At 35.9% G+C, this 24,419-nt stretch overlaps 1 protein-coding gene across 2 annotated transcripts in view; it reads left to right on the forward strand.

Annotated features, from left to right (window-relative positions):
- ADGRD1 (adhesion G protein-coupled receptor D1) overlaps nucleotides 1-24,419 on the forward strand; it is a 2,063,662-nt gene that overhangs the window by 139,949 nt on the left and 1,899,294 nt on the right. Inside the window, exons 3-5 of one of the 2 annotated variants that reach the window (XM_044068759.1) lie at nucleotides 13,668-13,760; nucleotides 15,166-15,261; nucleotides 16,593-16,712. In XM_044068759.1, the coding sequence (XP_043924694.1) occupies nucleotides 13,668-13,760; nucleotides 15,166-15,261; nucleotides 16,593-16,712 (309 nt within the window). The remainder of the gene's footprint in view (nucleotides 1-13,667; nucleotides 13,761-15,165; nucleotides 15,262-16,592; nucleotides 16,713-24,419) is intronic. The other variant, XM_044068760.1, reaches the window with a different exon arrangement.

The raw sequence follows: 24,419 nt of genomic DNA on the forward strand, positions 1-24,419 counted from the left end.
GCCAGGATGTTGGCAATATCAGCTGGTTCTGTAATTTTCGTGCCATTGTGCTGTAACTCAGAGCAAATCTGGGTGTTGCTATCGAGATTCTTGATATAGCTATAGAATGCTTTGTGGCTGTCCTTAGAATTAGTGGCAATTTTGTTTTCATAGCTAGCTTTGGAGGATCTTATAAGGGATCTCAGCTTCTTACTGAGGCTGACCTGGGAGCTCCTCCACTCATGGGATTTTACTCTCTTTTGCAACAGTTTCTTCCTTCTGTTGTGCAGTTTGTTTATGGCAGGGGACCACCAGATTGGCTTCCTTTTTGGAGGATAGTGTCTTGGTTCTGTTTGGGATAGCACAATCCATGCACTCGTGTAAGTGCTTATAGTGCATTTGTGTAAGATTCAGCAGTTGTAACTGTATTGTCCATCTGCATGGGCGTCATGAAGTTCACTACTTCTGTCTTAAGAAGTATGAAGCTGGCTTTGGAAAATTTTTTTACCATGGTTTCCTTAATGGGGGGTGGGGGTGGGATGGGATATCAAGGGTGATTAGCTTATGGTTGGATCAGACCAACGAGGAGTTGACTTCAGGTGTGGAACACCGGTCACTCATGTTGTTAATGACTAGGTTTAGGATATTGTTGCCCCTGGTGGGTGTGGATAAGTTGATCCAGGGCATTGTTGTTTATGAATTCCAGAAAGCATTGAGCTAAGGAGTTGGTACACCAGTAGTTTTCCCAGTTAATGGTGGGATAGGTAAAGTCACCCATTATTAGGGTGTTTTGTTGAACCCTAATATTTTCCAGTGCATCAAGATAAGAGGAGGGGGAATCCTGGGGCATGGTGGGGGATCTATAGCAAGCTACAATTTGGATTGCCGTTTTACCCAGAGTTATTTGCAGTTGGATAACCTTGGATGCATTATGCTGAGTAACTAGCTTGGAGGTGTGGATATCCTTAATGGAATGGAACCAGCTTCCTGCTGAAATATCTTCCCTTGCTTCTACTTCTCTTTTTAAAAAACATCTTAAAGAACATCTGAAAGCTCATTGGCTTTGTCCATGCACTAACCCAGACTGACATCTTTTTTCACTTTCTATTCATAACCCTATCCCTACTCCTGCAACCTTTGCCTCCAAATCTACTTACTACTCCTATTCTGGAATATTAGAATAATATATAGATTCTTTTCCCTTAACTAATACCTCCTCATACCTTCTAGTGTATTTGTATAATTGTTTAGTTTAATTTTTACTAAAATTGTTTAGTTTACAAATTTAATATTATAACTGTTCTCTAGACTAATGCTACCTCTGTATTGTGATTCTTTATGGTTCTATGTATTGTTAACTTTGTCATTATTTATGTTTGGAGCTTTTCTCCCCGGGCCTCTACTGAAAATGGACATATATCCAGCTAGACTAACCCGGTCAACAAATGTAAAATAAATAAATAAATATGGACACACCTCTGCCTTTGGTGTTTTGGTCCAGGTTACATGGCCGAAAAGTGTGATATGAGTTATAGCCTGGTAGTGCAGGAGTGCTCTCTGGAGCCTTGAACCAGGTCTCAGTCACTGCACATATATCGATGTTCTCCATTTTAAGGAGTGCCTCGAGCGAGTGCATTTTGAGATTTAGACTTCTAGCATTGAGTAGCATTACCCTCAGTTTTTGCTTGCCTGTTCCTGTTACGGTGGTGAATTTGTTATTTGAACCTTACCTAAAAAAGGCACTATAGGGGCAGCAAGAGCCTTAGCCAGTATCCAGAATCCCAGGGGTGACAGGTGCAGGCCATCTGTGACAAGCATCATGGTCTGTCGACCATGTCATCCCAAGCAGACAGATACTGGATCCCCTTAGAATGACACCAGAGGCTTAGCCAATTGTTGAAGTCAATCATTTTGTCCTTGTACTGCGGTATCATTCTGGGCGATGGCAGAATGCTACTCAGGGCTAGGGTCATACCTGCCTGGGCTACAAGATCAGAGAGCTCTTCCATGTCTCTTTTCATGTAGTCCAGGGAGGTACATCTCAGGTCATTGACACCAACATGGACAATGACAGAGTCATATTTGTACTTGTTGCGGAGTGACCTAAGTGCATGGGTTATGTGGTGGATCCTGGCACCCAACAGGCAGCCGACAGTAACCTTCTCCTTGTTTAGCCTGGTGAGTGGGACATCAGTATGCCTGATTATAGAGTCACTCATGACTAGTGTGTTGGGTACGTTGTTTTGCCTTATTGGCTGTAGTTGAGTGGCTCACTGAGTCTGTGGGCTATGTGTCATTTGGGTTGTGTTGGGGGATGGCGGTTGCTTGCGTTTCTGTTTTGGAGGTCTCTGTTGCTTAGACAGATTATTATTGAGAGCCTCCACAAATGTTTTTGTGTTATTATGTGTATTATTTTGTGTTACTATATTCAATATTATCATGTCTTTATTATTTATTATTAAATATATCTAAACCTTTCATTTTGGCTGATCTTTTAGAAAATATTATCATTTGAGAGTACTTTCATTTATTTAGTGGCACTGTGGCTCCATATTCCTGAAAGTCTTGCTGCTTGGTTAAACACTACTATTTGTATAAGTGTTAATTTTGCTATGTGTAATTAGGTACCCTGGTAAGAGCCTTAAAGTGGTTGGCTTCAGGTGTTCTGGTGACAGCAAATCTACCTTATTGTCTGGGTGGAGGTGGCGAAGCAGGTAAGCTGTGCTTGCCGTTTCCAGGTGTGTGTGTGTGTGTGTGTGTGTGTGTGTGTGTGTGTGTGTGTGTGTGTGAGAGTGTGTGTGTGTGTGTGTGTATGTGTGTATGTGTGTGAAAATCAAATCTCAAAGAGAGTGTGTGTGACAGGTATTTTGAACAGGGACACTAAGAGCATTGATTTCACAGAGTGGGTGGTGGAGGACTTGTCTTGGAATACCTGGCTAAGGACTCAACTCTATAGTGGTCAGTGGAGAGGATTATTTGGGGCCTGGAGTGAAAGAAAAGCCCCAGGACTGGAGTGCGCATTCTCTGTGTGCTCTTAAGGGAAATTGTACTGGTGGCAGTGGTGAAGGACTGAGGCACCTTGATCACTGGTCCAGAGTAATGATGTCACACTTTTAAACTGCAGCAATCAGTTGCTATATTTTAGACCACATGCAGAATGCTGCAGTGCTTAGGTTTGACTGAAAATGTAATACCGGCTTTTAAGAGCACCACCCAACACTTAGTGCACTGGACAGTAGCCCCTCTTGCCCCACCCTAGGTATGCTAAGCCCTCCCCAAAAAAAGGAGTGCTGTTTAAATTTGTAGTTGACTGCTGTAATACTAACTAGAATAAAATGAAAACTGCATGCAATGTGCAACCTGTTTCACTGGGGGTACCTACCAGAATATGCTGCTTTATACATATATATATATATATATATAGGAGGTATATGCCCTTATGCTGGTCCGATAAGACCTAATCTGAAATAATCTGTTTCATAGAAGCTGAACTGTCCTCTAGCAAGAAGATCTCTGTAAGAATAATTATAGAGGAATAAAAATTTTCATGTGCTGGAATCAGTTTAAAAAAGTGTACACAGAACAGACCAATGTCATGTTGCTATTTGGGTTCTCTGCTTGGAGGACATTTCTGGCCTTGCTCTCTATGGATTGATGACTTAACTGCAATTCTTTATTCTTACTGACTAATTTTCTGCAAACAACCACTATAGCCCTTGGTTCTGGGTACATCACATAAATACATTTGATATATCCATATGGCCTGCTCAGTGTATGTGGGAAGTTGACATGTAGGGCCATTCATAATTTATACTCCTTGCAAATCCTTAGCAATGTTTCCTGACCCCAGTATGGGCTAATGTATTGTTTGACTTGTCTACTCCAGACAATGTTGGAGATGTCATGAGTTTGCATGGCGTGGCAAACTTGGCACACCAGTCCCTTTTCGGGGACAACATCTGGCTTAGTAACCTACTCAAGGTCACATAGTAGGCAAGCAAGGGCTGAGGGAACCAAACTCTGTACCACAGAAAATGTAGTTTATAGCTATAATCTTTGCCAACTGCCAGCCTGTGACTACTTCTATGAAAGAAAAATAAACCAAAGTGCTTCAAGCAGACACATATACACAAAGAAAAAAAAGACAACTAAATCTTCTTTTCCCTGGGTCTTCAGAGAGTCAGTTTTTGATTTATTAATAATGAAAGACACTGCTTCTAAGCGGACATTGCATCTGTTTAGATGAACTGAAAAAAGTACCTGATTTCAGATATACTGACTGCATATCTTAATCCTGACTGTGAGACATTTTTAGAAATAAGTTCATATTACATTACTAGGCAAACAACTCAAGAGCACTTAACAAGCCTAGCCAGTTTTACTCAGATTTTACCCAATTTTCTATCCCTAGGGGAAAGATAACAAGGGTTGTATATGCAAATGCTCTAGAGCTAGAAGTAAAACAGAATCACAAAGAGAATTAATAGATGAGTGATTATTTTTGCCAGTTAAAAAGTTTATAGGTATTTTCAAAAAAATAGTTTTCATAACCACGTTGTTGGGTTTATATGAAAGTTGGTAACTTTTACATCTATTTATTTAGGAAAGATTTTTTTTTTCTGACAGATCCCAACCTGTAGAGAAAATTTGTAACAACCCCTGATTCAAACCATCTTTACACAGATAAATTGGCCCTGAAATTTATGCCATACAAATTCAAATATTTTACCCCAAAAGGTTTGGACTGTATTGCAGATTACATCTGTGCGTACATACTTATTTTAGCAAAAGACGTAAATAATTGTGACAAATGAGTTTAGGAATACTTTCACTTATGAATATGCCATCTCAAGAGCACTTATCCTATCTAAAATAACACAAAAAGAGAGATATGACTTAATGGATGTTGAAATAATCACATAAGATAAGAACATAGTATAGTGAGATGGACATTTGAAAGAAATGTAGAAACTGTGAGAGTGAATGAACATGTCAGAGTCACAGACACATGCTGAAAGATACTAAACTAGTCATTCTGACTTCACTGTCCATTAGGAACATACTTCATGAAACACACCTAGACATAATCAAAGTCAACACTATTGTGGGATAGAGGCTATGGTTCCTTGAGATGAATCTTGTGATATAGATTGCTCTGAAACATTACATGCTATGCTAGCTTAACCCATTGACACTGAAAGCAGACCCCTGCAGATGTCAGATATTAGAAGGTCCACAGAGATCTTTACTGGACCATAGAAGCTAAGTACATGTGGCCATGGTAGGTAAATATTTCAGGTTCCCTATTGCTATACCACTGATATGAACGTAAACAAATAGAATTATTCTAGTGTTCATTCATCTTTTTCATGCATGGTATACTACTAGTCTAATCAGACAACAGATGGACACTTACAGTCCAGCACTTTTTTTTTCTGGATCTTTGAATGTAACATTACTCAGGTGTGTCCTCAGGTGAAACATGAATGATATCGGGTATACCTCTGAACCTCTTAGTACAAGATATCTGGACAAAGCTTAAAACAATGCGGGGAACAAAGGCCCACAAATAGGGACATATTTTAAACATTGATCTTTTAAATGTAGAAAGTTGCTAGAATAACAGGATTTGTGTTAGCCTTTCATTTGTTTGATGGGATTGAAGTCTGGAAGTCAAATGTATGTCATTATGTAGTGACTTCAGTCCTCAGTGATTTGCCAGAAAACTACAAAATTTATGAGGAACAGATGAAAAATATGAGGCAAAAATCTGGATATTCTGCCAGAATGAAGAAAATTATCTGGGAACAGCAACTCTTCTCAATGATGATGGATTAAAGTTCTACTCATTCTAACACAGTAAGGACTCCAACAAGGCTTGTGGTCAGCTACCAGTTCCGCAGGTGTCCAGATGAGTTTCATGGACTATGTCTGCTGCTTGTCTTTGTGCTTCAGAGAGTTTTTTTGTGCTGAGAAAGTACTAAAGCAAGACAGAGAACTCATAAAGAGGCCTGTTGCAAATATTCAAGCTGAAGTCCTATGCTGAAATAAAGAGGATGACAAAAAAAGACGTGATTTTCCAGAAAGTACAACTATTTTAATCAAACAACTCCATTGGAAAAATCAAGCTACTCTTATTTGATACACGAGATTAAAAGCTCCATGCTTGTTTTAGATGGGAGATGCACTCTAACTAGGGGTCTATGTACAGCTATCGAAAGAAAATATAATCGAATGGCTAAATATACGTAAAACATCAAAACAGTACATTACTGAACACTTCTTACTTCAAAAATAAATTCATCGAATGGCCATAGTTGACCAACAACCAGGAAGTACGGCAATGCATAAGGTAAGTGAAGGAAACCTTTTAAGTTTGCCCTATTCCCCAAAGTAGTACGATATTGTATTTGATATATATAGTTGGGGAGGTGTAGTGGGCAAAGCCCCCACCTTGGTTGATTGCGTTTGTGATGTCGGCCAATTATGGCCATTCAATGAATTTATTTTCGAAGTAAGACGTTTTCAGTAATGTACCATTTCTATGTTTTACGTATGATATTTAGCAATTTGATATTTTCTTTTGATAGCCAAACATAGACCAATAACTAGGCAATGCTCATATTTGATACATCTTGAGGACTATCACAATTCTGAAGACATGATATTTAGCCCAGTGGGCATAAGAATCTGTCAACTTGGACCTTATCATAAGAACATGTGAATACTCAAATAAGGACTCCATTGCAACTGACACCCGAAACACAATTATCCACATCCACATCCAGTTAAACAGCATATTTATAAAACAATACGTAACCTTTTCATGTTTAACCCAGAAATATTCATTACTGCACTATCATCTGTTAACTGGAACTTCCTAAAAATCCTCCCCTTAGATGATACTGTAATTGAATTCAGTATAACATGTATGTCTTTGTAATGTGGGGGGGAAACTAGAGCACTCGAAGGAAACTCACATGAATGCAGAGAGGACATGCAGACTTCGCACAAAGGGCACCCCAGCCGAGAATTGAATCGGAGAACCTCTTGTTGTGAGGCGACAATGTTAACCGCTGCACCAATGCACCATCCAATAATTAAATTTGGTTTTGCTTCTGTTTTAGTGTTTTTCAATCATTTTTAAGTTTTTATTTTAAATAATAAATCTGAAAAGTAGTGCATTATGCAGTGGGAGAGGAGCACAACAGATTCTTTCTAGAAGACAGCTGAATGGTCACTTGCACTAACTCATGGTGAGCTATTTAGGCACAATGGTAATGCAGTGTTTTCAATGTAAAATAGCTTTGTTTTTTTTAAATTGCAGTACAGCATTTCTAAAAAAATACAAGGGCAAGTTGTAAGCTAATGATTATGGTTTTATTACATTTGCAAGCTGCACTTGCTGTGGGGAGACGATAATATGTCACAAGTGATAATTTAATAAAGGTGTTTGGAAAAAAAATAATCATGTTTAAAGTCAGTGCACTTACATAAAGCACTCATGTGAACAGCTCCGAGAGGCTTGGTGCCTCATGTCTCTGTGCTGATCAAGATACTTCTAGGAGTTAATGTGTTAAGAACAAGCTTCAGTTGCACATATATACATATACATATATATATATATATATATATATATATATATATATATATATGTTTGTGTCTACTTGTCTACTTTGTATTCATGAGACGACTTTGCTGAAGATGTATTTTAATGAACGCCCATATCAACAAAGTTGTACTCCAGGAAACTAACTACTTGGCTACCACGAAAAAAAAAAATGAACTGAAGCAAATCAAACCCACCCAAGTGGGGGGCTTCACCCCCCCCCCACCTCCTAACTAAATATACCAACTCTGAGATCGCACTGTAGTGGGGAAAGGGGTAAAGTTCACCATGAGGGCCAAGTGGTTAGTTTCCTGGAGGACAACTTCAGTGATCCCAGTGTTTGTTAAAATAAGTTATCGGTGAAGTTATCTCATGAATGTAATTTTCGGGTAAGTGAGAATTTGATAATATGTGGTAGCCCCATAAATAAATATATATATATATATATATATATATATATATATATATATATATATACATATTTATTTATTTTACATTTGTTGACTGGGTTTGTCCAACTGAGCTAAGGAACCCTTTTTCAGCAGAGGCCCAGGGAGAAAAGCTCCACGTGTTCTACAGATTATCATTCACAAAAATAAGTAAACAACCAACAACTGGTTTACAGAAAATATTCAAAGTGACATATACATGACAAACAAGGATTTGCTACAGTAAACTAATCATTATGTCTGTCAGATTTAGAATCCTACATTATTCAGAAGGACTAACAATAGTTTTGTCACCTGATGTAAACTCTTACATTATGCAGATAAGAATGTATGTAATGTGCCTAGGATAGAGAGTTAATGTGAGACAAGGTCTAGAAAGTTAAAGTTACATAAGTTGGGAGCAGATAGAGATGTGCAGTTAGGTTTGATAAGTTGTTGGGGGTGGCTATCTTGAATTTACTAAGTTGCTTGAGTGACCTGATCTCTAGTGGGAGTTTGTTCTAGGCCTTGGATAGATTATTGCTACAGGGAATGCATCCTTTTTTAGTTTTAGGTTTGTGAATTTGTAGCAGCTCTAGGTTAGAGCTCTGGAGGGATCTAGCAGGTGAATTGTGGGAGATGACAGATGACAGAGTAGGACAGTAAGAAGACTGGTAAAGGATAGAGTAAATGATCTGGAGTTGAGGGAGAAAAAGCTGGTGAGGTAGTTCTAGACAGTTAAGGTGTTTGAGTGAGAGACAGTGATGTGACTTGTAAGTTTGATGGGCTGCAAATTTGGCTATCTTGTTGTAGGTAGATTCAAGTTTGGTAAGAAGTGTGGAGTTGAGGCAAGTAAGAATTTGAGAGGCATATAATAGACTGGGTAGGAGGTAGGAATAAGAGAGAGTTACTTTAGCTTCACTGGTCAGAAACATTTTGTTGCGGTAGAGATGCCCTAGTTTCTGATGAGTTTTCTTGATAAAGTTGTTAATGTGTAGATCGAATTTAAGTTGGTTGTCAATGATGACACCAAGGAGTTTAGTGCTAGTCTCCACCCCCATGTTTGTGTTATTGAGGGACAGGACTGTAAAAGTGGATTTAATGTGTTTGTAGTTTTTAGGAAGAAAACAGTAGCTTACTTTTTTTGGGTTAAGTATAAGATGGTTATCAGAGATCCAGTTTTCTACTGAGTTAAAGGAAGTCTGTGTTGTAGAGATGAGTTCAGAGGGAGAGTCAGCAATAGTGATAACAGTAGCATCATCAGCGTGTTTGACCAGTGATGACTGAGGACAGGAAAAATAAAGAAGATTAGTGAAGATGTTGAAAAGTAGTGGACCAAGGATGGAACCCTGCAGACACCCATTTTAACTGGGAGAGGAGGGGAGAGTGCAGATTGCCACTTCACTGCTTGAAATCTGTCAGTGAGGTAGCTGGAAAACCATGCAACAATAGCAGGGGAGAAGTTAAGGTTGGTTGCTTTGTGCAGAAGGAGAGGGTGAGAGACGGTGTCAAAAGCTTTTTAGAGATCTAAGAATAGGCAGGAGACAAGTTTGTTGTTACCTCTAGCAAGGAATATAGTATTAAGGAATGATAGTAGGGCAGTTGTAGTACTATGCTTTGATCTAAAACCATGTTGAGAAGGTGTGAGTAGATTTTCAGAGTGTGGGTGGTGCATGTGTGTGTATATATATATATATATATATATATATATATATATATATATATGTATATATATATATATATATATATATATATGTCTAATGCACTACATCGAAAATATACACTTCTTTGAAATAGAGCAGTAGACCTTACACTTCAGCGAAAGTCCACTTAAACAAAAGTGCACTTTCGCTGAAGTCTAGTTCCCCAGGCTACCCAACCCCCCCACTAAAACATGTTTTTGCAGGGGGGCAAGCCCCCCCTGCACACCCATGTGGGGGGCTATGCCCCCCTACTTAAATATACCAACTCCGAGATCGCACTACAGTGGGGAAAAGGGAATATTCCCATTCCGTGCTGTAGTGTGACTGCCGAAGTCAATGTTCAAAGTTTCACTACTTCGAACAAGTGGACTCGGTGAAGTGGGGTTCGAAGTAGTGAAACTTCGAACATATTGATGGATCCTATATATATATATATATATATATATATATATATATATATATACACACACACACACACACACACACACACACACACACACACACACACACACATACACACATATAATATATAGGTAGATATATAGATAGATATCATAAGTCAACTTCTGATAACACATTATTGGCATCTCGTACACTTCCCTAGCATTTAGTAGATTTTTTCCCCTTATGAAGAGTTTTTGCAAACTGGCAAGTTGTATTCTGAGGAAAAAAAAGGAACAAGTGGCCCCAGAGATTATATTTAGGCTCTTAGACAGGGACTACTCTGACAAAATATTGTCTAATTTATGTAATTAGGTACAAGGGTTTCACAGACAGTTAATGCATAGGGTGTTTAACAGTTATGGCATCAAGAGATTTCCCTCACAGAAGGATGGGTTCTTTGTTGCTAGATATATCCATTTCATAGATTAAAAATTCTCAGGAACTTTTGGTTCATGTTATTTGGTAATTCACTTTTTTAAAAACATTGCAGGGGGAACCAAGTGTAGCATAAAAAGAACTCTCTTATGCTTTTGTCTGTGTTACTCCATTCAAGATGTTTTGCACTAAGTACAGAAGATAGGATTTTGTTTTTGAAGGACTAACCTAAGATGCTCATGCTGTCATTTACATGAATAGCTACCAGTACAGACTGAGTGGGACAAGATTTTGTGTAACAAAGAATTATAATTGTCAGGCTGTGCAGGTAGTTTATGTCATCAGATGCTCATGTCCCAAGATTTTATATAGAACAAAAACTTAGGAAAATTAGAGTTAGAATTTTAGAGTTCCTGAGAGGACATGCAACAACAAGGTAATCAGTCTAGTGACAATTTTTCTTTAGTGAGACAAAATGAGGAAAAACTGCAATCACTAAAATATTTTGTCCTGTACAGAAGTTATACACTCTCAGTTATTGATGGATATGAATATTATGACTTTAAACGAGAAGCCTGGTCGATTTGTAAATTAGGCAGAGGAGTGAATATTAAACTTCATCTAGTATATTAATGACTCAGCTATTTGTTTTTTTTCTAATTTTGTTTTTTTTCTAATTTTGTTTTAGACATAATTAAATAGTTTAACTTTGTACAGTACACTGTTCTTCGTATCTGTTCGTAAGAAAATCTCATTCATTTCTTCAGTGAGTAACAAAAGCACAATTTCTCCTGTACGTGGTTACTTTAAGTATGACCTAATAACCATGCTTATTTATATAGCTTCATTTGGTTTAACTGGCAGCTTTAATCCTGTTATTATCACTTTATTGATTGTAATTTTCTTCTTGTATAATGAGGTATACATATTTATTTTTATAAGTGCCATAATATCTCATCTATAGGTATTAATTACTGAATGCATGCCATACTGTCTCATATACTGTTATAGCAATAACCAGTGACTGGGTGTGGTATATTAAAAATTTACTCATGACTGGTGTGAGCCCGAGTGATTAAACAAAGTCAACCATGGGTAAATCTTCAATATTTCACACCCGGTTGTTGGTTATTGCTGTTATACAATGACGTTATTTAAGAAAAACAATTACTTACTTTTCTTAAACAGTGTCATTGTATAATGGCTCAGTGGTGCTCTTCCACTAGGTATCCTGCAGCTTTTTTGATGTACTGCACATACGTATGGGACTTACATTCCCACGCTTATGCAGTACGTCAGTGCCTTGGAAAAGAAGCAGCAGAGAAGGGAAGACTTCCTTTGCTTCTTTATTTATTTATTTGTTTATTTATTTATTTTAACTTTGAAATCTGGACAGTTTAGAGGTACTGGAGAGATATTTTCTTTGTATTTCTGCCCTGCCTCTCTTGTACCTCTAAACTGTCTGGATTTTAAATTTCATACATCTCGACCTAAAAAGGTATAGTATATATATTTTTTCTATTGGTATATGCTGGACCAATCAGAGTGTATGTTTTTGAAAGTTAGTGGCCAGTCATTGTATAGTATTCTATTAACCCTTTTTTCATTGGTTTACTTGCCTAATTCCTCCAGGTCAGAGTTGAAAAATGTCTAAATGAAAATAAGTAAAATAAATAAATAAATAAATAACTGTAGATTTTTGATAATTGTCTGATCTATTGTTTGCTTCCCTCTAGCACTCACTTTTAGTACTATGACATTCATGAAGTGTATTCCTGTTTGTCAGTTTCATTCTAGCTTTTGTTTTTTATTAGTTATTTAATATTTATGTATGTATATCTATATGTTTATCTATCGAAAAACATATGCAGATATATCAAAATACCCAAACATCAGCAGTCGTGACATCAAGCAGAATATGTCAACAATGCAAATGTCAAAATGCTACTCCGCATTCACTAATCAGTATCCTTAGTGCATACAAAATAGAAACAAAAGATTGAAAAATATTTTGGAAAGGAGGACAACCCCTCCTTCACCCTCACACCCCCTGCTAATTTTATATACCAACTGTGAGATTATATAGTGTCGGGGAAGGACATATCTCCCAATCCTGAGAATTGTGAGATATTGCATAGTTGTTGATTATCTCCTTAGCTGACCAAATATTGTTGGCTAAACAGATCTAGACTGAAATGCCATTCATATAAATTCATGGCTCCCATATGTACTAAATTTTGTTGACTAACAAATGTCGATCAAGTCACTATGCAATTAAATTCATTTTTCCCATATAAACTAAATTTTATTTGACTAAACAGATGTCGACCAAAATGCCATAGGATTAAATGCATAGCTCCTATAACCATTTGCACAATTGTTATATCAGTAACTTTTTTATTTGTTTTTAATAAGAAATCTAATTATTATTTTGTTCTGTTGGTGTCTATAAAAAAACTACACATTTTTGCAGTCTCTGTCATTTTACATACATTGTTGGTTAGGCTGATGAGACTGAAATTGTTTGGAAATGAGATGGCCCACATCTGGTACCGGTATAGCTTCTCATTCCATGTCAAAGGAGAGTTGCATAAATTTATATCAGGGTTGCTTTGCAAAGCAACCTATCTTTTTTTAAGAAGACTTCCTAGCCACAGGCCTTTCATGCAATATCTGAACACTGAAAAAGGTCCATGGCTGAAAGCTGTGATTGTTAGTGGACTTCATACTTTCTTGACATTTGTTTTTTTAGAGCAATATGTATTGCTTTTATGCATGTACTAATATAGTGGTTTATGGTATCTGACTTGCAAATGTCTTTTGTCACTATATGCAATGGGTGGGCATGTTAAATTTTCAAGTGGCACTTTATTATAGTTTCATTGGCTGTAGGTGATTTGGTCACTATTGATGTGAACTCCCCCATGTACAAAATGGGTAGAAGGGGGTTGATGCCAATGGCCATACATTTGCATAAATTAATACAACTGGGATTTGGGCATGTATAATAAAATGTTTCATAAAGAATAAAATGATTATCAATGTTATATGAATGTGTTTGCAATTTTAAATGCTGAAAACTTAATTGGGATGTTTACTAATTGTGACCAACTGTTTCTTTTACAACAGGTTTCATGGTTTTAGCCAGTGCTTACCACTACTGGCCCTTGGAAAAAGTCAATGGAATAAGAGATCTTCGGGATGGAAAAGGAAACCAAACAGGTTATATTAATATCAATAGTATAAACAGAAAAAGCAAAAAAAAAAAAAACCGAGAGAGAAATGCTGGACTGTTGGCAGGCAATTAACTGAGTAGATGCATTTACAGCAAAGCATCATTCTCCACATTGAAGCTAAGTCCCCAAGTATTACATGAGTAACATGATCTTTGAGAGTTATTTTGATAATCCAAGAGCTCTCTGTTGTACAGTGATGGCATGGGCCTATAAATGTGACTGCTCTGATGAAGTCAAGCCTCATATATAGATCCATACCTGAGCATTTGTGGATCTGTGCTCAGCAGTCAATGTCTAATGGCCCTCTTTATCAGATTTAGCCTCATAAAATTGGATATACATTTAGATTCATACCTGAGCATTTGTGGATCTGTGATTGGCTGTCAATGTCTGATGGCCCTCTTTATCAGATTTGGCCTCATAAAGTTGGATATGAAGTTTGGTATAGAAGTTCTGGATTTGTAACACCATCTTCATGGTACATCCTCAGTCTTGGGTTAGTGAGTCAATTATAGTTTGAAACACAAATGACTGACAGCAAAAACATATTAAATTTGAAAACCATTATCACTGAAACACAAATTCAGTGAAAATGCACAAAAAGCCATGTACTTAATTATTCATGTTATTTCTTTTCAGAGACAAACCAGGGCTCTATACCCTCCATGCAGAACATAACATCCCCACTTACCTTATCCCTAATACTAACCCCAACACAGCCTTTAATCCTTACATCATCGGAAAGCCTAACTTTACCTTATAGTCATTGATTTTTTCCAAATGATATAGCAATGCCATTCGACCAACTGCCATTTCACTCAGTGTGCAATCACACATAATAAGTTTGACTTTACTGGACCATGGTTTACTTGATCAAATTATCACCAACCAGGTGGCATACTACACAAATCTCTGGTAACCATGGAAATGTAATTGGCACCTGTTGAAACTGTACATCCAAACTCTGTCTACAGTAGTAATGTCTGACATGCCCTGCAGGTGCTGCCAAGTAAGTGTACTGATGTAGGCTTCAAGGCATATACTAAACATTACTCAGAATGAAAACCATTGAAAACCAGTTGTCTGTAATGACATACATTTTTTTTTCTTTTTTCCTATTGGTTTGTATTTCTGTTTTACTGTAGTTCTTTCAATAGATTCTATGAAATGTCATCTTTACTCACATGATAAGATCTCACTTCTCTTGCTACAAGCAATGTCTTTGCATGTTTCCATCATCAAAAGTCATATTTTTCTGTTTTCATGTGTGTGTCTTCTCATAAATCTTTTAAACATCTTAGTCTTGTGCAAATGCTTGACCCATTGTGTTGTTTCATTCATTGTTGTGTTTGTTACTAAACTCATTGTTTGTGCTTTTTTGTTCCGCCTAGCTGTACGAATCTACAACTCCACTGTGCTTACCTCCCATTCGTGTGCCCTTGTAAATACCAATGAATCTGCCTACTCTAACTTCTCTGCATCTGTAGGTGAGGATAGTGGTTTTACTCTGATATGTATGTGCCAGCTTTGTAAGTCCTTTCCACTCTCATGGAAGTAGAAGGTTGAGTACAAATGATTTTTTTTTGTGGGAGAGGGTGTTTCACATTTATTTCATCTAATCAATAATAGCATGACTTTTGTTTAAAAAAACACATCTTGCCATTTTGTATGATGCACTAGAAATTTTGAAATGGTAGAGAATAAAGCAGTAACTACAATGCTGACAAGGGAAATAGGTAGTCTGGACCTGGAAGATGCCAACATCTGTGGGATGAACGTTATAACTTAATTTTTCCTAGATTCAAAGCAGCTGTTTTTAATAACCTGATGACATAGAATTAATGCATAAATCCTGAGAAACTACATGATTCAACAAAATATGTTTTTCTTTTTTTTGCACGAAATGTAAGTAAACACCAAGTATTCACTGCTTGCCATGTATGATCTTTTATTTTTTTATTATACTTTTGTTCTTTGGTCCTTTAATAAAATATGTTCTAGATGTAGAGCCAGAAATAATGTTTTTGTTTCTTTGTTCTTCTACCTCATATTACAAGTTCATAAAAGTACACTGCATGTAATCTGATAACCTTTTAAGGAACATTTGAGGTGGTCCTTGCTGTGCTGGTACATACTGATCATTTTCACGAATTAAATAATGATCGAAAACATCTTTATAGTAAAAGAAGCAGTAAATGTTGACAAGTGAGTTTTAAGGGAGCTTTTATTATCAAAAACAGCAATTCTACCACCCTAATTGGTAAACAGGTAAAAAGGTAGGAGTATTATGTTCATATTTTGCACCCCATATGTTTTGTTCTGATGTATAATATTCTACTAATTTAATTGGTGATAACACTGAATAATATATTAAAATTATCTGAGAAAATTATTGGTGTTCAGCTTGCTATATCTTTCATGTCTCTGTGCATTAAAAAAATGCTACTTTTTTAATATCCTTGCATCAAAACTTGGACTATAGTTTCTGGGCAGGTAATGAACTTTTATTTACTCTGCCATAACTTTCCGTAGGGGAAAATAGTAATACGAAATGAGAAGTTAGAATCTACTGCATAACGCATCTTTGTGTAAATATATAATGGCACCACTTAAATATTTTACTGGAGGTTGAAAACAGTTTAAAAGGAGAAGCGATATTGTGTAGGAAATAAACTATAAAATTGTGTAGGCTGCTTAAGAACATTAATCTACTGATTCTTATTCGCGGTTTAACAAGAATCACCTTTCCGTGAATTGTATACACATAGAATCATTTTCCTGTGTTTCAGACTGCTAATTATTTTGCTTCTTTATTTAGACATTATGGAAGGGAAAGGCCACACAGGTATTTACATTAAAGATGCAACTGGCATGACATCCCTCTATGATGGAAGTGGTACGTCTTGCATAACTGACCAGGAACTCAGTGGGACAGAAGGTTTGTTGAGTTTATTATTATTATTTTTTTCGTTTGTTTTCTTTTTTTTTGCCCAGTGGCCTTACATAGTTAAGATGAAGAAACAAAGTATTTACAGCTTATTTGAAACAACCGTGTGTTGGTTTATGATCGACTGTGCAGCAGCTTGGTAGAAGAAGATTTTGTTTGATTTATATTTTATTTTTACCTTTGTTTTCACCGTTTGCAAGAAGAAAGGGATAGCTTATAGACAGGAAGATTTATTTTGATTGATAAGTTGTTGTTTTACCTCCGATTTTCACCATTTTTTGTTTGAAAGGGATAGATTTTAGAAGGCAAATTCTAGCAATACCAGGGAGAGTAGTTATCCATAAATTTACAGACTATATAGGGGACAATCCAGTGTTTATCTGAAACAATCTTATGAGTTATTGATTTTTTACTGTTTTATCAAGGTGCAACTGTGAACAATAGTGATCCAGCATTTCTGTGACAACTGGTACATTAGGTCAGAGTGATGACTTTAGTGTACTTAATATAATATTTATTTGCATATTGTTTGTATGATTTTCTCATAGAAGCTGACTTAAAATTTCTTTGAATTCTGCAGTAAGTGATTTTGATTATTCTTGTCTTTTAGAATTCGTTATTTGTTTGTAGTGGAAAATGGATTCCTTAAATGAATATGCCATTAATGATTTACTAAAGCACAATTATTTTGTACAGTATACTAAATGCTGTGCATATTTAAAGGTAACACCTGATAACAGTGGTGACCTGTTTTCTTTATGTCAAAAGTTAGATGATTTGCTTACTATTATTAATAGTAAATCTAGACTAACTAATACTGATTGCACTCTTACAATTGGCACAGCTTGGAGAACTGTTGAGATAAACAATATTAAACAAAGTACAAATAAAACTAATTTAGGAAAGGAGGTTCTATTGTCGGGAAAGTTTATTCAACCCCTACTAACCGTCATACCAATGGCAAATTTGGAATTCAGGAAACTGTTTTTTTTTTTTATCAGAATGAGGATTCAGAGCATGTAGCAGAAAATCAAAAAGAAAGAACTTCACAACAAATAACAAGGAAAAAAAGAAATTGATTAATGTCTATAATGCAAAGAGAAATTATATTAAAAATACACTCTTTTTGTCTTGTAACACATAGACTACAGAAAATAATGACATATTCAATCAGGAAACATTCAGTCTACAGAAAAAGGCATACTTTTTCCAAAAGAGACGGTAGGAAAAAAGGGGCAAGGAGAAAATGAAAAGGAAAAACTCAAAATTGAAATTGGAAGGGTTAAATAACATTACTGTGACAAAAAGGAGAAATAGTGAAGTTGGTAACATGGCTCAAGCTGTGGAAGTCCATAGTCCACTGGATGAGATTTATCTGCTTGCAAATATAATAAGCAATGAAAACAGTGGGATTAATATGATTAATGGTGATGAAGATCATTCCTTTATAACAAATGGCAGATCAAATATTCCTGAAATAGAGATCCTTCAGAGCTAAATTATATACTTGAAATTAGAGTTTCGGTTACTAGAGGAAATGATACTTAACATTTGTATAGAAGATCATGAACATGAAATAGTAATATCCTTGCCAGGGCCAAAAATATAGGATGTAAGAAATGCCTTATGTAAGGAAGTATGGGACTATTTTATTTATGTTAGTACAAATGATCTCGACTGCAAGGACTCTCTGACTATTAGTAGGGAACTTACAGCCCTTTCAGATTTCATAGTTTGTACAGGTGTTAGAATGTATTTTTCACAAATCAGATATAAAAAGGAGAGTCAGGTCAGTATGAATGAAAATATTTTGTGGGTAACTACTTGCATGAAAAAACTGGCCCATTTTTGAAAAATGGAAATGTGTTAAGCATCCAAGCATATTTTTGGGCATATCTAATTAGACAAAAAGGCATACACTTATCAAGACAAAGGAGGATAATTTTTTGCAACAGATGTATTGAAATATTTGACTAACGCAAGACAGCTGTTTTGCCAGGTCAAAAATGTAACAGTTCACAGACAGCAACATTTGATGTGTCTGTAATGGTTGTTAATGGTAGGAACATTAGTAATATTTTTTTTTACTGGAAAATTTGCTACATTCCCACAAGATTGATGCTGTTATTGTTTGTGAAACATGGTTAAAGAAAAATGACTGGAAATCAGTTCAGTCAGGGTATAAATGTTTTTACTCTAAAATTCATTCTAACAAAACAGTCAGGTGGAGGTGTTACAAAAGGAATTAAAGATATTTGACCTGTGATTGTTGCAAGCTGATGATAACAGCAATACTATAGATTGTTTAATAGTAACAATAAAAAGAGCCCTGGCATGTATAACAATTGTTGGGGTGTGTAGATCACAAAAGTCAACTGCTAACCTGGAGGAATTCATACATTTCTTCCATGAAACACAGCAGGAAAAATAATAGTGACTGCAGATTTAAATTTGTCATAAACATCCTGGAATAATATTGATTCAACAACATTACAATGGAAATTATTTACAGCGTATGCTCAGGAACAATTGCTTCAGATTGTAAAAAAGCCAACATGGGAACTGAACATTCTAGACATTGTTTGCATTCTTAAGGAAATAACTTTTACTTCATGCCAAGTATTATCACCGTGATGATGGGGGTTATAAAGGTTAAATTAATACTAGATAATGCTTCCAAACTGAAATGTAAGCCAATGAGCAGAAGATTAATAAAAGACTATATATAAGCAAAACAGTCACTGTGTACAACTAATTGGAGTGATGCATTTAGTGGAAGAAATGAGGCGAGTTTTTAAACAGAAATTGAAAGCAAAAAATGAAAAAAAAATGTTTAATAACAGGATCTAGGCACACAAAGTCAGAAGGATATATTCCTCTAAGATGAAGATACTTGATTAAGGTGAGAAGCAAAAAATATAAGAAATGGAAAAGAGGTCGTACTATAACTTTGAAAGCAGAAATAAAATGTTGGACACAAAATAAACATAGTGTGAGACAAGATCAAGAAAAAAAAATTAAGAAAATGTATATAAAGATATTGAGCATAATAGGAAACCATTGTATAGACACATAAGATATGACAAGAGTAAACACATACAACATTGATAAACTGTGTGTCGATTCTAAAATTCATTCTCAAATATACCAGATTATAGATATATTTGCAAAATCTTATGCAAAGCAGTTTGGCTTCACAGACAGGTGATAAATTCTCTTAGTAACATCCAGGTAACTTCAGATACCAAAATTAAATGAGATTATATTGAAAAAGAACTACAAAAACAAAGCACACTGAAGAGAAGGAATTAGTAATAATGATTTGAGAACATTGAACATTTTGGCATGAACTTACATTGTTTCTGTTATTCACCAGGTCATTTAAGTATGGGGAGATTCCTCAAGATTGGAGACATACACTTATTAACTCATTACATCCAAGTGCACCTCCAGGCGTTTCTGCAGTTAACTCCTACTGACACCTCTAGGTGTCAAATATTGCTTGTTCATATTTGCATTGATAATTCAAAAACCATGCTACATAAAAGTTATCAAAATATTTTATCTTGAAGCATACATGATGGCAAACACAACTGTTTTGATATTTGACCTCTGTGAATGAGTTTTAGAAAGGTAAGGTGATAACTTCAAGCCCCATCAACTGGGGAGTTATAAGTACATACTCAAAAGAGCTGTACTGGAAGGAATAAGTTTTAAATATGTCTTTAAAGGAAAGAGGATGGGACAAACCAGGGTCTAACACAGACCCATAGATTTACTTTCATGTTGTGGAAAATTAATGGCAAAAGCTATTTTGGATAAATTATTGTCAGAACTGTAAAACATGAGACCACTTATAACATGATATTCCAAAACACTATAATAGCAGCTATAAATTAAAAATTATGCTATCATGTAAATTATACATAGCTTTAACATAACTTTAGCATTTGATAGAGTCATACACAAAACAGATCAATAAATTAGAACAACTAAGTATTGAGGTAATCTTAATAAGACGGATAGCTGGATGGCTTATCACTAGGACATGGCAAGCATCATACAACAATTGGATAGGTGAAATTCTAAGTCGGTCAGGGTGTCCCACAAGGCTTTGTCCTAGGTCCATGCTTATTTAGGTTGTATCATTCAGCTCTATCTTTTTCATCTGTGGTGTTCTACAGTCTGTTTACAAATTACTTGAAACAGGTAAAGTGAGTATATGTGTTACAGATAGGGCATGTCTGGAAAATTAACGACACAATTGACCATTTGCAGACAGGAAAATACTACGCTGATGAATACATTAAAAACTAAGCTTGGGAGACAAAGTTTGAAAGGTACATATTTAATACAGCACACAATGATTGAAACTGTAGATTAATTTAAGGACCTGTGTATATAGATAGATTCAGCTTTGAGTTTTTCTAATCATATCATAGTAATGGATAATGATAGTTATAGACCTGTAGGTTGTATAAAAAGATTTATAAAATCTAGGAAATCAGAAATTATGCAGTCATTGCTTGTTAGTTGCATTAAACCCAAACTTGAATACAGAATAACAATATGGAAACCTTATAAGAAAACAAACATGAGTAAATTGAAAATCATATAGCAGAAATATACCATGGTCATCCATGGATGTGAAAAGTTGTGAAAGATCAGAATGCCTGTACTTGTACAGTGCTCATATAGATGTTTAAGAGGAGACCTTATTCAGTTATAAAGGGCATTTAAAAATAAATACCTGACAGTATTTGTGGTTGTCAAAAAATAGTCAGCAATCATCTGACAACCTCTGTAGAAGATTCTATAGGAATGACAGAAATGTATTAATTGGTCCTTAGGAATGCAAACAATGTCTAGAATGTTGTGTTTCCATGTACGTATGGAATAGACTACTAAATTATATTAAAGTAATCATTAGTTTAAATATTTTTAAGAAAAATTGGATACTTATTATGGGACTAACTCTTTTGGCAGGCTAGAAGGGTATTATTGCCCATGTCTGAAATATTTGTTTCTATGTATGTATGTATGTATGTATGTGTGTATTTATTTATTTGCATGTGTTTACCAGGATGATTGATTGGCTGAAATGAATCTATTTTCATTGGAGGCCTGGGGAGAAAAGCTCCACAATGAAATGTACAATAGCTCAATCAATACCTGGATATATCAGTGCAATACATTAATACATTGACAATGCATCAGCACATCAATACATATATCAATACAATACATCAAATCAATGCACGTCAAAAACATCAGTATACAATACATACAAGAAGTAGATTATCATAATGAGTGTAACGAAGCAAGAGTTGCAGAAGCAGTTGAATGAGCAAGGTAATAATCAGAGACATTATTATGTTACTCTGTAAAGGCTGAAATGTTTTGTGCAAACTGGTATATGCTTAGTTAGGATAAAGCTTGGTATAGTTAGTTGCATCTATTGATAGAAGATTCTTAAAACATATTATGCATCCTTGGCTAAAGAGAAATCATAAACTTACATGAAGTTAAGCCAATATGAAGTGAAGTAAATTGAGTATATGTGTTACAGATAGGGCATAATCTGATGGAGTCATAAGCTAAATGCTAAGAAAGGTAAAATGACAGAGGAAATAGAATAAGATTGTACAGAGACGTGGTTAATGTGGCTTTAAGGTATTATCAAGTTGTGGGAAGTGTAGATTTGGCACAAGTGCAGTGCCACAGGGAGGAAAGGTGTTTCAGGGATTATATTTTAAAAGAGGGTTGCATTACTGGTAGTCCTGAGTGATGGCAGCAGGGTGTTTCATAACTTGGAAATAATAAAGGACTAGAGCATCTGACCAGCAGAAATACTGGGCTATTCTACATTCAGGAACAGTTGCCTTTCAGATTAACGGGGTCTATTTGGATGGTACTGAATGAGTAGAGAAGAAGGGGCAAGGCAATTTGATGGTTTGCATATCTGCATGTATTCATAGTAGCCAGTTAGTTAGCCTGTGGTAGCCACTATAGATAATTTAGCAGTGCGCACTCTATCAACATGAAAACAAGATGTAAATCAACACAGTTGGTAAACATCAAGGATCATAAATATCATTTTTTTTCTTCAGATGTCACCAATTGATAACACCCATTTCTAAAATGTTCTGGCAAACAAAATTTGTTCAAATGATTTAAGTGAGCTGTGTCCTCATGTACTCTATTCCCTCCCTCCACAAACAAGTTAGTAAATTCTGGATTCCTTGTGTTATTCGGAGAAAGTATTCATTTTTTAAGTTTTACAGATTTGATAATTCACCTCAAACCCATCTGTGTGTGAGATTATTATGTATTTTTATGTTTTGAGAAAAAATGGTTTATATCATGTGGTTGTCTGCTGCTGGATAAATGAAACATTTTGTATTGGTAATTTAGGGAAAACATTTTATCATGAGTGGGAAAACCATGAGGCACAAACTTGTTCCTAATGCTGTACAAAAAACAATATATTTAAGGCCAGATTCCAAAAGATTTATTCTCAGTGTACATGCAGCTTTCATAATTCTGGAGAAACTAGCTGGAAGCTTTATAAAGATTCCTTGAAAACATTTTGCAGTGGTTGGCATTCAAACAGCAGAATAGCAAGTCTTCTTTCTTTATACTTTTTTGCCCTTGTGCCTGCTGAATATTGAGCATAGTCCAGTTGGATTTAAGCCCATTCCCTTTTCTGTGCTGGATCCACTGACACGGAGTGACCGTCATCCAGGATTAGGTTATTTTGCGTTCCCTGATAATAATAATAATAATAATAATAATAATAATAATAATAACAGGTAGGCACACTGGGCACACCGTCATTTTTTAAGAGCAACATAGGAACAATGTTTGGTTAAGTGACTTGCTCAAGCTGACAAAGTTAGCAAATGAGGTTTAGGGAGTCAAACCCTGTACTACAGGAAGTATAGCTCATGGCCCTAACCTGTGTACCAAATGCCATGCATCACAATCCATCACCCTTCAGCTGTCAAGGACCACTTCTTTTGTCCCTTGCCCCATATTAGTAAGCCCATCTCCAAAGTGGAGCCTTATGATGCCTTTAAAGTCTATCCTCAAGGCTGGAAACTACATGGAACCCAACATGGTTGCAGCATATAATCCTGGATGAGAGCAATTGATCCTTATTTATTTAGCCCTAATGTCACTCCTGGCAGCTGATGTGGACTCCAGCATCATACCAAAGAGCCTTTTCTGGTATCCCTCTGGCATATACATGCCTTTGATAACTGATGTCACTGGTTTGAGATACCAAACTATTCCCCCCAAATCTGTGGCCCTTTGGCACCTCTATTTGCATGAGGTCAGTTGGCTGCCTGGGAAGCACAACTCACTTCCTCCAAGATGGATCCAAATTAAGACACTCTCAGTGACTCTCCCACCCATTCCATTTCCATTTCCTGAGGTACTAACTAAACCTGGGTCATATGAGTCATTGTTGGGGCTTTATAATTGTATGTCACAGAACTTGGTTTATTCCACAGTAAGTTTTGCTATATATATGAAGTTAAAGATTTCTTGTCAGCCATAGATAATTGCTTACATATATTTCTCTTTGTCCATCTCTAGTTTGTGCTTAGGATAAAGCCCTCCAACTGAATGCTGTTCAGTAATCCTATTATAACAGAACTACATACAAATCTAGTTGATTCCCATCAACCTGGA

This window comes from Protopterus annectens, chromosome 4.part0 (genome assembly GCF_019279795.1).
Source record: "Protopterus annectens isolate FY-2018-M chromosome 4.part0, PAN1.0, whole genome shotgun sequence".
Taxonomy (NCBI): Eukaryota; Metazoa; Chordata; order Ceratodontiformes; family Protopteridae; genus Protopterus; species Protopterus annectens.